This window comes from Prionailurus viverrinus, chromosome A3 (assembly GCF_022837055.1).
Source record: "Prionailurus viverrinus isolate Anna chromosome A3, UM_Priviv_1.0, whole genome shotgun sequence".
NCBI lineage: Eukaryota > Metazoa > Chordata > Mammalia > Carnivora > Felidae > Prionailurus > Prionailurus viverrinus.
The window spans coordinates 24,260,906-24,275,836 of NC_062563.1; the positions used below are offsets into that span (position 1 = coordinate 24,260,906).

At 50.1% G+C, this 14,931-nt stretch overlaps 1 protein-coding gene across 3 annotated transcripts in view; it reads right to left on the reverse strand.

Moving 5' to 3' along the window:
• MYH7B (myosin heavy chain 7B) overlaps nt 1-14,931 on the reverse strand; it is a 43,571-nt gene that overhangs the window by 19,634 nt on the left and 9,006 nt on the right. Inside the window, exons 3-9 of one of the 3 annotated variants that reach the window (XM_047851924.1) lie at nt 5,406-5,500; nt 4,418-4,518; nt 2,810-2,916; nt 2,480-2,623; nt 1,897-2,053; nt 1,560-1,587; nt 411-507 (exon numbers count right to left, since the gene is read on the reverse strand). In XM_047851924.1, the coding sequence (XP_047707880.1) occupies nt 411-507; nt 1,560-1,587; nt 1,897-2,053; nt 2,480-2,623; nt 2,810-2,916; nt 4,418-4,518; nt 5,406-5,479 (708 nt within the window). In that variant the 5' untranslated portion in view covers nt 5,480-5,500. Of the gene's footprint in view, nt 1-410; nt 508-1,559; nt 1,588-1,896; nt 2,054-2,192; nt 2,231-2,479; nt 2,624-2,809; nt 2,917-4,417; nt 4,519-5,405; nt 5,501-14,931 lie in introns of those variants that run through there. The other 2 variants (XM_047851922.1, XM_047851923.1) reach the window with 2 other exon arrangements.

Consider the following 14,931-nt stretch of genomic DNA (forward strand, 5'->3'; position numbering starts at 1 on the left):
CAGCAGGTAACGATGTCTTTGCTGCACAAAAACCAAGAAAAAAAAATCACTTCATAGTAAAAGCCTGTTTGGTAAACTTTTTCAAGATATGAAGGTCATGATGGAAAGGGAAATTATATAAAGCGTTTAGGAATAGCTGTGGTCCCACCCCTGTGTGTTACAGATAGGAACACTGAGGCAGGCCCAGAATTGGGTCACACGATGTGGAAGGGCAGTCACAGCCTTTCTCTTGGTCAAGCCTTGCTCAGGCCAGAGTCCGCCACCAGGGTGGGAGGCTCAGGCAGGGCTAGAGGCTCTGGGGAATCAACTTTTTTAAAAGGAATTTAAAAAAAAAAAGAAGAAGAAGAAGAGAAAGAAAAGAAAAACAGTGAGAAGCAGTGGGGAGCAGAGCCCGCATGGGCGAGTCTTACGGCCTTCTTGCCCGGCCCATCTCCCAGGGCAGCGACGATGGCAAAGTACTGAATGACCCTCTTGGTGTTAACCGTCTTACCGGCCCCCGACTCTCCGCTTAGATGATACAAACATGAGTCACCAAAGCCCATCTGGTCACCCTAATTCCTCCCATCCCCCAACACCCCACCCCTCAAGCAAGGCTACTCTGTCTCCCCCCCGCACCCAGCTCCCAACTCAGGACCCCCAACCCAACACTCTCCAGAAGAGATCAACCCTCAGAGGTGCTGGGTTGTGTAAAAGCAAGCCAGCATAGAACATCCCTGTGAGATGAGACACATATGATGATGTCACTGTCTACTGAGCACTAATTTCATGCCAGATACCAGGCCAAGTGCTTTACCTATATTGGCTCATTTAAGCCTTAGAAACCCTGTAAAGCAAGCACTACTATCACCCCCATTTTAGGGGTAAGGAAATGGGACTCAGGGAAGTCACATAAATGTCCCTGGTGTGTGCCAGTCACATACATTAACTCACTAACTCCTTAAAGCTCTGTATGATAAGTAAGTAGGATTGTTTTGCCTTTGTTGATGAGACTCAGGGCCCCAAGGGTACCAGCAGAAAGTGGATATGTAAGAACTTGAACCCAGGTCCTTCTGGTTTTAAAGGTCTTGCTTTTAACCACCAGGCTGCACTCACACACACACACACACTCATGCACAATGTCCATATTGGCTTGGCTGGACATGAACTTGGACATGAACTCTACCACTTTCCCAGGGGGGCAAATGAAACATCAAAATAAGATTCAGAAATAAGGAGACTGTAAGAAAGAAAGGGAAAGTAATCTCCTCCCTCCCCTTGAGCCAGAATCATAATTCCCCAAAGATTAAGGTGGGAGAAGATTCCAGGCCCTGGGGAGAGGGAGTATCAGGGCTGGTGATCACTCTGGTGTTTGGGTATCCCTTCCCTGTCCACCACCCCATAATGCATCTGCCCAGAATAGGGGCAGAGAAAATGCTCTAATTTAGCTTCAGAAGGATACCAGATCCAGGTGGTAAAAGCCCTACCCTAAGCACTTTGGACTTGGGAAATGATTTTAGTTCCATTCCCCTCCTTCCAGGTGGCCAGCATTTCCCACCACACCCCCAGAGCCCCACACTCACGTGATCAGCATGGACTGGTTCTCTCGGTCTGGAGGAAAGGGGAAGAGATAGGTAAGTTAGCCAAGGTGAGAAACCAGTCAGTCAGGAGTAGAACACTTTGGGTATCTGTGGCACTGGGGCAACCCCTCCACCACCCAGGGCCAGAAATGGGAGGACGAGGTGGGATCATCCAGACAGTGGTCGGCTCCCACTTCAAGAGACAGAATGCTACGCTAGAGTGTCCAGCAGCATCAAAAGGAAAGCAGTGCAAGTGGAGGGAAAGGGGTCCTTTACAGAGGCCTCCCTGGAGCAGGGGTGGAGGTCTTAGGTGAGGGAGAGGAGTCAAGGCGGCTCTTACTGCGCAGCATGTCATTGTAGGCATTATCTGCCACTGCATATATGTGGGGTGGGGCCTCCGAGCGGCGCTTTCCCTTGTAAGCAGCCACCACGGAGGCCGTGTAGACCGGGAGCCATTTGTAGGGGTTGATGGTGACACAGAAGAGGCCCGAGTATGTCTGAGGAGAGATTATAAAATGGGTTATTGAAGGCCAAGTTCCCATCCTCAATCCCCAGCCCTCACGAAACCGTGACCCTTGCAATATTCCCCAAGGAATCACTTAAAGTGCCCTGCCATAAGCTCTGTGGCTGTCCTACCCGCCCCAGCCCTTACTCCGGCCCGCAGCCCGTAGCCCCACCTCCACATTGCCAAGCCCAAGCGTCTAGCTGCAGCTCCGCCCCTACACTCTGGTAGCCGAACCTCCTCTAGCCCCGCCCCAGCCCGGGGCCCCGCCTTCACAGCGACAAGACCTCACGCTGTCCCACCTCTAGCCCTGCTCCTTGCTCCTTCCCCCCCACGCCCCACCGCGCAGTAGCGCTTCCCTAGCCCCGCCCCTGCCTCTTTGGCCCCACCCCCACCGAACCCAGCCTGGCCCGTGGCTCACATAGATCATCCAGCGAGCATAACGCTGGCGCAGGTTGTGTAGCACCGCTGCCTCGTTGAGGTGCGTCATCATGGCCATGTCCTCCAGCAAGTCGAAGCGAGGCGGGTTCATGGGCTGCAGCTCTGCTTCGCGCACTAGCAGCATCTGTCCGGGAGACCGTATCATAGGAGACCTTAACGTGGGGTAAGGTGGTAGGCGGGCAGCAGTTGACTGACCTCTGACCTCAGTCTCTTATGCCGGTGCCCTCCCAGACCCCTTTTTTCATCCAGTGCGCCTGCTAGCTGCACCCGAGGGGGCAGAGGAGATAATCCCGGAAGAGGGGAGCCAAACCTTCTGGTCTTTGGTCTCCACATTGACTCTGCCCCCAGTTGCCTCCGACTTGATCTCGGCCTCCACGTAGGCATCCTGTTCATCAGGTACCCAGACCCTCTTCCTCCCTGGTTGGGGGAGAGGAGTGGGGCTTTGAGAAAGGCTGAGGCACATCGAACTGGGGTTCCCAAGCCTTGTCTGTAAACCTCTGCCCCTCCCATGAGCCCCTCTGTCAGGATGCAGGAGTACACAAAGATCCTTCCAGACCCAGGATCCTGGAAGGGCAAAGCTGGGAGGGTCCGTAGGGACCTTGTCAGAGGATTCCCTGACTGAGGTAATAGGCCCTCACCACCCTGGATTACATACTTGGGTTCAGATTCCTGCTTTTGCCATATCTACCCTGCAAGCTCGGGGAAAACTCTCATTCCCTCTGGGCCTGTTCCCTCAAAGGCAAAATGTTACGGGCATCTCCTGAGGTCCCATATGAAGAAGGCCTCAAAATCAGGCACATAATTCTCAGGGGAGCTCTGCCTCTCCCATTTCGCTGAAGACCCAAACTCACTTCTCCTAATTCTGTGGCTTGTGTTCCTTCTTGCCTGGTCAGCTGGTCCCACAACTTCAGGGAGCCCATATCTCATGGTGGTTAAAGGCATGGACTCAGATAGCAGACCACCAGGTTCTGTTTCCTGTCCTGCCACTACTAGCCAAGTGCCTTACTCAGGACCAGCTACATAACTCTCAGTCCCCAGTATTACAATGCAGCACCCCTGTTAAAATATCATTAAACACTGGGGCCCCTGGGTGGCTCAGTCGGTTAAGCATCCAACTTTGGCTCAGGTCATGATCTCACTGTTCCATGGGCTCAAAACCCTTCACCAGGCTCTGTGCTGACAGCTCAGAGCCTGGAGCTTGCTTCTGATTCTGTGTCTCCCTTGCTCTCTGCCCCTCCCCCACCTACACACGCTTTCTCAAAAGCAAACATTAAAAACAAGTTTTTAAATCATTAAACATTTCAATATGGTGAGAGCTGAGTGTTAAACACAAAGGCCCTTCTGAGTGTGATGCCCTGTGCAACTGCAGAGGTTGCACACCCATGAAACTGGCCTTGGCCCTGGTCCCCAGCTCCCAGGTTATTGAGATGATGCATGGAAAGTCATTCACTCTGGGCCTGGCACAAAATAAGCACTTGATACACATTGCCTATTGTTATTATTGTCCTATGAGCAAACTAGGTCATAAATAGTAGTCTTTATTCCTGTCTTTGGCTTTAGCTCTATGGAAAACACTAAAAATAACTCCATCACAGGTTTTACGGACACCAGCCTGCATACTAATCACTCCCATCTCAGAGGCCTCGGGCTCCAGCCACAGACTGCCGCTCCGGGAGACAGGGAATATTGTCCCATTTTACAGAGGAGCAAACCGAGGCTTGCTCACAAACATGCAGTGATGTACACAGAGTCTCAGGGAATGTACCCTTAAGGACTCCAGACTCTGAGGGAAAGGGCCAGGGCTAAAGCTTTGAAGCCAGAGTTCCCCTTCAGCCACAAGCTCAGTTTCACCCCTCCCCACTCCTGGTCTGAGTCCATAAGGGCAATACCATGGCCGTGCCCTTCTGCCTTCACTTACCATCCCACGGGACAGTGTGCACCTTCATCAGATCCTGGTAGCCCTGGCGGAGGTAGCGGGCAGACTCCCCAAGTTCACTCACATCCATCATGGCGGTGGCACTGAGAGGTGGAAGATGAGGGTCTAAAAATCTTGGAGGTTCAAGGCAATCCAAGGCATCAGGCACTGGAAGATGGCCGTGACGGAGGAACTAAGGGACCCAGGGACCCCAAACAGGGGTGTGATTCAAAACCCACAAGGCCTAATACTCAGTGATTCCTCGGGGATCCCCATCTCAGCCTCCCTGGTGAGCCCCCAACACACATACACACACACACTCAAACACCAGAGCATCCTTTCCCAGAGATAGAGAGAGACTTGTGCCCACCCATGGGTACCCGCACCCTGTGGTTCCAACCTCAGCCCTGATCACCCACCTCAGCACACGGTGAGGGCTGGGAGTTGGGCTACCCCTTTTATTGCCACCGTCAAGGTCAGCAGAGGAGAGCTATGTCAGCAATCTCCACGTGTCACAGCCCCCCCAGCCTGGCCACAGGACACAAAAGGCAAATTCCCTTTTATCTCCACCAGCACGGCCCCTGGGCTATTTTTACCTCCCATTGTCATGGGATCACAAAGGCGGAGAGAGACACTCTTACTAAGAGAGAGGGAGGTTGGGATTCAGAGACTGATGGGGCAGGGACAAAGCCGTGAGAGATCCGGCAAGACTGAGGAGCCCAGAGAGAGAGAAACTGAGTCACAAGGAGTCTGGTCCACCCAGAAAAAGGCTCACACCCCCAGAAACAAAGAGCAAGGAGACTGAGTGAGAGGAAACAACAGAGTGCCTTCTGGGACTATTTGGCACAATCCTCTTTATACACCCAGGGAAACTGAGGCCCAGAGAAAAGAAAGCACTGGCAAATCTCACAGATAAGTAGTGGCAGAGACCAGATCAAAAAGAGAAGCAGAGAGAGTAAGATATCCCTCTCCAGTACCTGCATGCTCTTACCTCCTACCTCTATCCCCATCTCCTTGGGGTCCCCTGGGGAAATTGTACATGAAGAAAACTAGACCTGTGACCATACACGTAAAGAAATGATTTGGCTGAAAAGAAAGCAAAAGGAGGAAATTTAGAACAATTAGAAGACATTCAAGATTCCCAGGAAATCAACTTCCCACTCTTAGCCCCCTCCTGCACCCCACTCTCAACAGGGGTTCAGTGTGCTGGCACTCAGTCTGCCTGATATGGGCTTTGGAATACATCAGGGCACTTTCAGGCTGTCCTGTCCATCACCCCATTCAGGCCCTGGTGACACCACAGAAATTTATGGTCAGAGAATCAAAGGATCCTGGAACACGAGACAGTGGACACATAGAACTACACAGGTCCAGAGCCAGGATTCCAGCCAGATGTCAGGCTGTGCCCACACAAGAAATTCTCTGTACCATCTGGCTACCAATTCCAAATATGCATATACCTATATTCTATAAAATATATAGAAATAACTTCAAAGACCCATTTTCAACCATACATAGTTCAAAACCAGGTAAGCTGATAAAAGCAGAAGAGTGGTCCTGAGGGAGAGTAATGAATGGACGAGGCACAAGAGCAGCCTCTGGAATGCAGGAAACACTATATACTGAGCAAAGAGCAGTGTGTTCACTCTGTAAAACTAACTGAGCTGTACGTTCAAGATGTACCCACTTCACTGCATGTATGTTACACAAAAACTTTGTTAGAAATGCATGGCCAAATTTGGCAATATCTATTAAAATTACAAATGCCCAGACCTTTTTAGGAATTAATCCTATAGATACTCTCCAAGTTATGAAATGATACAGCTCTCCTTTGGGTGACATTTAGATTGTCCCCAGTCTTTTTGCCATTATAATCAGGGACACAGTGAATATTGCCATACAGTCTGAGTTTCTGCAAACTAAACACACCCTATTCAAGAAACAAATTACCAGCAACCCCCCTCTTTCATTCACCACTCCCTCACCTACCATCCTGACTTCTAATGTCACAGATTAGTTTCCAAAATTTCTATGAATGGAATCCTACATTATGTATTCCTTTCTTCTTTTTCTCCACATTATATTTGTGAGGACATCGTTCTGTTTCGATTCTCTTCATAGAACGTAGGTTGTTTCTGGCCTGCCTCCCCACCAACTAATGGGCAAGAGCTTGGTCTATATCCCCAGCACCTTACAGAATGCCTGCACACAGCAGAAAGTCAGTAAGTGTGTGCTGAGTAAGAGCATGAACCCAACTTGATAGATAGTTTAAGATTATAGGGTTTTGTTAGGCACCTGGGTGGCTCAGTCCTTAAGTATCTGACTTCAGCTCAGGTCGCAATCTCACGGTTCATGAGTTCAAGTCCCACATTGGGTGAGCACAAGCCCCGCTTCAGGTAAAACACAAGCACCACTTCAGATGAACCCTATTTCTCTCTCTCTCTCCCCCTCTCTCTCCCTCTGCCCCTCCTCCTGACGTTCTCTCTCTCTCTGCCCCTTGCTCATTTGCGCCCCCTTTCTCTCTCCAAAAAAATTTTTTTTTTAAAGATTACAGGGTTTTGGGGCAACTGGATAGCTCAATCGGCTAAGCATCTGACTTGCTTTTGGCTCAGGTCATGATCTCACAGTTGATGGGTTCGAGCCCCACATCAGGCTCTGTGCTGACAGCTCTTCCCCATCTCTGCCCCTCCCCTGCTCACTCTGTCTCTCTCTCAAAAATAAACAAACACACAAACAAACATTAAAGAAAAAGATTATAGGGTTTTCATCTCCTTATTTAGAGAAAGCCCAAAGGGTGGGAAAAACTCTGCTTGCTGTTTGAAGATGCTCAGAAAGCAGGGCCTTCTTTCTTAGGGCCTGAGCAATAGAATTAGCCTGGAGAATTAGAACCTCTAATGAGTCTAGCCTATACCAAATATAATGTGGGTCTGAATTCTAGAATTATCTGTTCAGTGTATAAACCTGGGGCTGAGAAACCAACCAAAAGAAATGGGTCTAGAACTGTAAGTTCACTTCTACTACACAGGGCACACCTTCCTGCTGAGATGAACACACAGACAAAAATGACGAAGTGATGGGGAAACCCAAGAGGCACCTAAGAGAGGCACGAAATGCCACAATCTGCAAGGACTTAAGGCACCAACCTTAAATATATGAAGAGCTGTCCTGTAGCATACGAAACCTGTGACTTGTGTGTCCTCAAGAGCAGGCCAGTGGGGTGGTTACAAGGAAGCAGAGTTTGGATACATACACAGAAAAGGGTCTTTTCATACTCAGAGCCTGTCAGCCACGGAAAAGTCTTCATAGAAGAAAATGAGCCTGCTAACAGCAAGGAGGAATCAAGCAGAGGTTGCACAGGGCTTGAAGCTTTGGACTGGGCAACCTCTGAGATCTGCTCCAACTTTAGGATTCTAGGATTCTAGGATTTTAGAACCTCCGGAAGCTTCGTTTCTTCACCACCGCCCTCTCATCCCAACCAACCCACCCACTGAGTAGCCAGTGTAGACACTCCAAAGTCTTTCTTCCTCCCTTCTCTTCCCAACATTATGAGTACAGAGCCAGGACTATATGTACCTCAGTTTCGAATCCTGGCGTGTTAGAATCGGTATCACTAGAACCCTGAAGTGCTACAATCCAGGGGCAAAAGAGGCAAATATAACAAAATGTGTACAATGGTTTCTTAATTGTTCTCTGTACTTTCCTGTACCTTTTCTATTTCTCCCTGCCTGCCACCCTTTTCCCCAATTCCAGTTAAAGACAGCAGGGCATTGGGAATCAGGAGCATCAGGGCTGGAAGGGAAATCATCTCATCCAGACCCTCTGCTTAGCTGAGGACACAGAGGCCCTGATGGGGACAGAGGGAGCCTGGGCCAGACTCCAGGATCCCACTCCTGAGGTTAGCTCTCTATCCAAGCACACGGAAACCAGCAAAGGAGAAGGCAGCTATGGTGAGGACTGGCATGAAGGCAGCTGGGTCACCTGCAGCCTGGCCCGCGGTGTGGGGTGTCCACCCTCCTGGGCTTCAGAGACTCTTTCCAGAAATCGCTCTAAGAACCACGATCTTCAAGGGACTTAATTAAGATGCTGATAGTGCTAGGAAGGACTGTCAGGAAGGGCTCAGCCTCAGGCATTCCGGCCTCAGTGCTCCCAGGCCCCAGACCAGCCTGTGGCCACCCTCAAAGACAGCAATGCTGTAAATCCCCTATTTGCATCCCCCACAGAAAAGCCAAGGAACCTTGGGCCTGACTAGGAACAGAGTTGGGAAGGAGGAGCAGGATCCAGGGTAGAGAGTAAAGCGGTGAAAGATAGAGATAGGCAGCCTTAGGATATGGGGAGCTGGAGCCAAGCCAGACACCATGGCCTCCGCGTCCCCTGTTTCTCTCCATCAAAGGCCTCAGATAAGCACTTTTGTGGGGTCCTGGAGCTCACAGCTTAGTAGCAGCCAGAACTGGAGGCAGCTGCTGAGCTGGGGCTATTGGGGGAGATTCCCATGAGCAATGAGCTGATGGGGCAAAGCCCAAAAGGGACATACTACCTCTGGCTTCTCTTCTTCTAGCCCAAAATGCCACTGGAGGAGCTAAGTATTGGAGAAAGCAAGGGCAGGTAGGGAGACAGAGAAGATAGGATTTGGGAGCCAGCCCCAACCGGAAATGTATCTGTCACCAATGCTCCTCAGTCCCTGGAAATCCTTGATAAAGACATTGAAGGACTCTGTTAAAATGCTACCTCAGCTGGGAGGATCACATAGATTCAGGTGAACATGCCTTCTATTCTGTGTCCAGGATGGGAACCCAATACTCTCTGTCCAGGAAAAGAAAGACACCCACAGGAGATGTCAGAATGGAGGGATGTGAAGGACAAAATCAAGTCTGACACCCAGACGGACAAGGAGAGGGGCATGACAACAAGGTCCCTTCCCTCATAGAGTGGCAGTCAATGAACAAGCAGATACAGTTTCTAAGGTAATTCAAGATCGTGGCACAGGATATAAGGGCATTACAGTAACGCGGTGGAGGGTCATGGGGGTGGGGTATACAGTACTCAAGTTGGTCAAGGAGGTGGGGCTCTCTGAAGAGGTGACATTCAAGGTGAGACCTGAGGGACGAGAAGGAGCCATACAAAGAGCCAGAGGAAGAACATTCTGAGCAAAAGTAGTAGTAAATACAAAAGCTGTGAGGCAGAAAATAGCGTGGTGAGTTTGACGCCATCACAATGCTAGTGCCGCTGGAGTGGGAACAGGGGGAGAGTTTTATTTTATTTTTAATGTTTATTTATTTTTGAGACAGACACAGAGAGAGTGTGTGAGCGGGGAAGGGGCAGACAGAGAGGGAGACAGAGAATCCCAAGCAGGCTCCATGCTGTCAGCACAGAGCCGGATCTGATGCTTGAACTTACGAGTACTGAGATCATGACCTGAGTCAAAACCAAGAGGTGGATGCTTAACTGACTGAACCACCCAGGCACCCCTAGGGGGAGAGTTTTTTAAGGTAGGGTTACATAGGTAGGCATGAGCTGGATCACTGAGTCTTGTAGGATTTGAAAGGGACTCTGGACTCTATTATATAAAGTACAGCGGGAAGCTGTCGGGGCAAGAGAGTAAGTGGTCTGAGGTTTAATGATGACCACCCTGGCTGCCATACAGAGAACAGACTGGAATGCTGCAGGCAGAGCAGCAAGGAGGCAGTGGTCGTCCAGGTGAGAGGAGGGCACCAAAGGCAGAGGAGAGGGGACACAGAGCATGAGCCCTAACTCCAAGGCCAGAGCAGTCACACAGGTGGAGGCTTGGCCACGGGAGGCACACAGGGAAGGGAGGCCAGGTGGAGCAGCTGGGACTAGACTGAACGGCCTCAGAAGCCAGATTAGGGTTTAGCGTTCTTCTGCAGGAGTTGGGGAGCCATCAAAGGCATTTGTATTTTATGTTTCTCATCAAAGAGCTCTGAGCAAAGACATTTGACAGCATGGTCAGATTTATGTGTTCACAAGATCCTGGTGGCAGCTGGTGTGGAGGATGGACTGAAGGGGCGAGACCGGTGGCAGGAAGACTTACTTAGGAGGTGGCTGCCATAATAGTCTAAAAGCAAAGCAGTGAGGCCCTAGAGTGGGGCCCTCCCCTTGGCACCCTGTGGGTGGGGGGGGGCCCTGCTCATCCAAGGCTTGTCCCCCTCCTGGGGCCCTGGGCAGCTGCAGAGAGCCCGAGTGGGCCCCGGCTCTGATGCCTGAGCAGAAAATAGGATGAGGGCTGCCAAAAGGCATCAGGGGTGTTTATCCGGAGGAGAGATGCCTCAACGTGGTAAAAGGTTACTTGGTGGGGGGGGGGAGTGGGGGGGGGGACCAGCTGTCCCCCATCCTCACAAAGGACAAACAAAGGAGGGGACTGTGGCTTCAGCTGCATCAAGAGGGAGGGAAGTTAGACACACGGTTGGGGGGGGGGGACGTCCTGAGGGGCATCAGAGGTTAAAAGGACCTTTAGTGATCATGCAAACCAACTCTCTCATTGAACGGCTAAGGAAACTGAGGCACAGAAGAAGCGGATCCTTGCCCAAGGTCACATAGTGAATTAGATCTACGACTAGACTCAGCAGCACAAACTCTTCCTTTCAGAGACCCCAGGGGCCTCCTGGATCACTCCTGACTGCCCTACCTCAGACTGCCCTAGAAGAGTCTGGGGTGTGGTTGCCCCAGAGAGAAATGTGCATGTGTCACCCTCCTGGAGATAAACAGATGGACAGAAAGACCTTGATGCTGGACTGAAGTGGTCTGGACCCTAGCACAGGCTCTGGTCTGGGGCTCTGATTTGTTGTATCCTGGAGTTCAATCTTTGCCTTAGGCCCTCACTGTCTAGATAGCTCTCTCTCTCTGCCTCTGCCCACACTCCCAACCAGTCTTTGTGTTTTTAGCATGAGGTGGGAGTCTCTTGTATCTCTCATGGGTCTTGGTCCTTCTTTGTCACCCTGTCGTTCTCTGCCCTCTGAGACTCTGTATTTCTTTGTCTTGACCTCTGACTCAGTCTCTCTAGAGCTGGGCTGGACTGGGCCAACCTCCCACCCTCAGTGGGCCCTCACTGGTAGAGTGCCCCCATGTAGACAATGCTCGGGCCCAATGCCCAGGCTGGAACAGGTGACAGCAGCTGTGGATCTATCTATAGCTCCCTTGCCCTTCAATTGTTCCCAACTTCAAACAATGGCTGGGCCCTGGATTATAGACACCCCCCACCAGACTTGCTGAAATGGATCCTAGGGGGCAGGGGATGAGAATCACGAGGCCCACATCGTGATCTCTTGTAAGTATCTATCTCTGTGTGGACCTCCATGTTCCACTTATAGCTCTGGGCTAGAAGGCCTTTCAGCTCAGAGGCTGTGTGAGTAAACAATCAATGGATAAGGGAGAAAAGTATGTGCAAACAGCAGGCCTGTACTTGGACACGTGGGTGTGTGTGACGTGTGTTTCCCTCCTCCTGCTTTGGTTGACAGACACATGTGGACACTGGGGTGCCAGTTCCGTGAGGGCAAAGACCTAATCTTTTTTATTCTCTGCTGTATCCCAGCCTGAACCTGGCCATGGTGAGTGTTCAATGTACATTTCTTTTTTTTTTTTTTTTAATATTTTTTTTGAGAGAAAGAGAGAGCACGTGCACACACGTGAGAGCAGGGGAGGGAGAGAGAGAGAAAGAGAATCCTAAATAGGCTGCACGCCCAAGGCATAGCCAGATCTCAAAACTGTGAGATCATGACCTGAACCGAAATCAAAAGTTGGACACTTAACGGACTGAGCCACCCAGGCGTCTCTCAATATACATTTCTTACCTTGGCCCTTAGGGAGGGTAAGGGGGTGCTATGTAGTGACAGGGCTCAAGCATGAGAGGCAGTATAGGATAGTGATGAAGAACACCTTAAAGTCAGACTGCCCGGGATTGAATCCTGGCTCTGCCAATTACCAGCTCTGAAATCTTGGGAAATTATTTAACCTCTGAACAATGGAAAATCGTAAAAAAGACCTACCACAACACAGGATTCTGATGAACACTATATGAGTTATAACATCTGAAGTGCTTAGTTACAATAGTGCATGCCAGAATAAAGACTCAGTAAATTACTGTTCTTTACAACGTATATCATTAAGTGAAAAAAGCAAGGGGCAGAAGAATGGATGGGATGTGCTATCGCTCATGCAAAAATGGGGGGATAGAAGAGTCACGTATTTACGTGCCTACCTATGGAGGGACCACCTTTGCTGGTAAGAGCGGTGGCCTCTGGAGAGGGGAATAGGCGGCTGAGGGCTAGGGAAGGGAGGGAGACTGATTTTTTTCTTGGTTACCCTTTTATACTTTTGAATTTTGAATCATGGGTATATATTATCTAGTTCTTAAGGATTCGCTAAACGAATAAGGTTCACTTCCAACATGATCCTTGAAAAAGCAAGCTCCTATTCTGTGCCAATGGGGAAGGCCTGGTGAGGGCCAGTCCTCAGGGTATGGGCTCATTGACCTCAGCCCTGGGTCTGAGTCTATGGGTCACCCTCTTTCCTCCAGCCCAATAGCAGGCAAGACACATCCATGCAAAACCATCCCAGAGCAAATGGTAAGCCAGAAGGGAGGCTTTCCAGTTTCTAGGCCAAGCAGCAGCAGAGGTGGCAGGGGCGGTGGAAACAGGCTCCTGCCCTCTTCCCTGGCCCCAGACCCCAACTCTTCAGCCCAAGCTATTCTTAGAGGCTAGATAATGCCAGCAGTTGCTGCTGCTCATATTAGCCTCCAGAACCACTAGCACTGACAGTCCCAGTGCTACCTGCACCCCCTGGTGTGCTGGCCTCTCTGCCAGGTGTGGGCATCCTGCTGCTCTATCCTCTGCACTGCAGAGCCACACATATTCCGGCCACCACAGGTAGGTGAGGGGACTGGGTAGTAGTCTCCTGCAAGACTCCCCTTGCCAGGCAGCTGGGTGGAACAGAAAGGGTCAGAGTGAGGGGTATCATCGTGCTGATAGATATTCTGGCCCAACCACAGGTTCCAAACTATGCTTAGAATATGAATGGGTCTATGGACACAGGCTAGACCGAAGAGCTGGAGTGAAGGGAGGGCAGAAATAATAGCATGGAGGGGGCCTGTGTACAGAGGAGGGAAAAAGCCAAAAATAGGTCTAGGGAAGAGATGGCAGAAGAGGGTCTGATAGCACTAGCTCTAGAGCAGACTGTCCAGGTCTGTATTCTACTTGCTATGTGACCTTGAGCAGGTCTCTTTTCCTCCTGGAGCTTCAATTTCCATTGTAAAATGGGCATAACCTTATTTCATTTGGTTGTAAAGCAGAGTCAATTATATAATGTATATAAAGAGCTTAGCCTCTGACTGCCATACGTAAGCACATATAAATGTTTGGTGATTTTATCATTAGCTCCATAAGGGCAGTGATGTTTCTTTTTTTCAGCTTTGCACCTGCAGGCACTAGACTGGCACACATTAGGAATGCCTCTTCAAGTCCTTGCTCTGCTATTTACAAGCTAAGTGACCTTGAGCAAGTTACTTAACCTCTCTGAGCCTTGGGTTCCTTCTCTGCAAAATGGATATATAAAGAATACCTCCCTTATAAATGTTGCTGAGAGAAATAAAGAAACCAAAGTGTTTATCCCAGAGTAAGAGGTCAGCAATGTGAACACATGATCCCTGTGAGTACATGTATGTTGGGGTAGTCTGGTGGAGGAGCCTTGGGTCTCCCATTCTGGGGACAGAATTTGAAGCAGTGTTCAGGGCAGCCAACATTCTGGAAGAGATATCCTAGTGGGCCTAACAGGTGGAAACAAAGTCCCAGAATCTTGTAAGACCACAGCCATACTACCCCTCAAATCCTATGCCACAGTCCAGGCCCTCCCTAGGATCTCAGGATCAGAACAGGTTTATCTCAGCCAGGGTCAACTTCCCATTTAGTTGAGTATAACAAACACTCTCTGATGCCCCCCAGATTGGGACTGGTTCTGGTCTTGTTCCCAAGGTCCAGGAGTCTGTCTAGGAGAGGAGACAGTCATGGAGGAGGCACAGAGAGTTTGTAACAATTGATACAGGACATCCCAGGGGAGGGGCAACCTGGTGGAGTAGAGAATGAAGGAGGAACATCTGTCCTTCTCAGAAGACCAAACAGAGGTGGAGTGGGAGGAGTGGGAGTGGGTTGTGGCTCTGCCCTTGCCCTTATGATAGTGGTGTCAGCTCAGGAGGTGAAGGACAGAGAGGCTCAAAGAATTAAGCTCAGAAACCAACCCAATGGGCCTACCCTGGGTCTCTTGAAGTGTTTAGGGTAACCCTGCACTCCTCCACATCTCAGGGAATACTGCCCACCTCTCTGTGGAGCTGGACTTTGCTAACTTAAGGGCAAAAAGCCTCCTTGGACATAGCCCGTGGGATTTTTTTTAAGTTTATTTATTTCTTTGGAGGGGGGGCATATGCACATGCAAGTGGGGGAGAGGCAGAGAGAAAGAATCCCAAGCAAGCTCCACACTGACCTGAGCCGAGATCAAGAATCAGATGCTTAACCAAC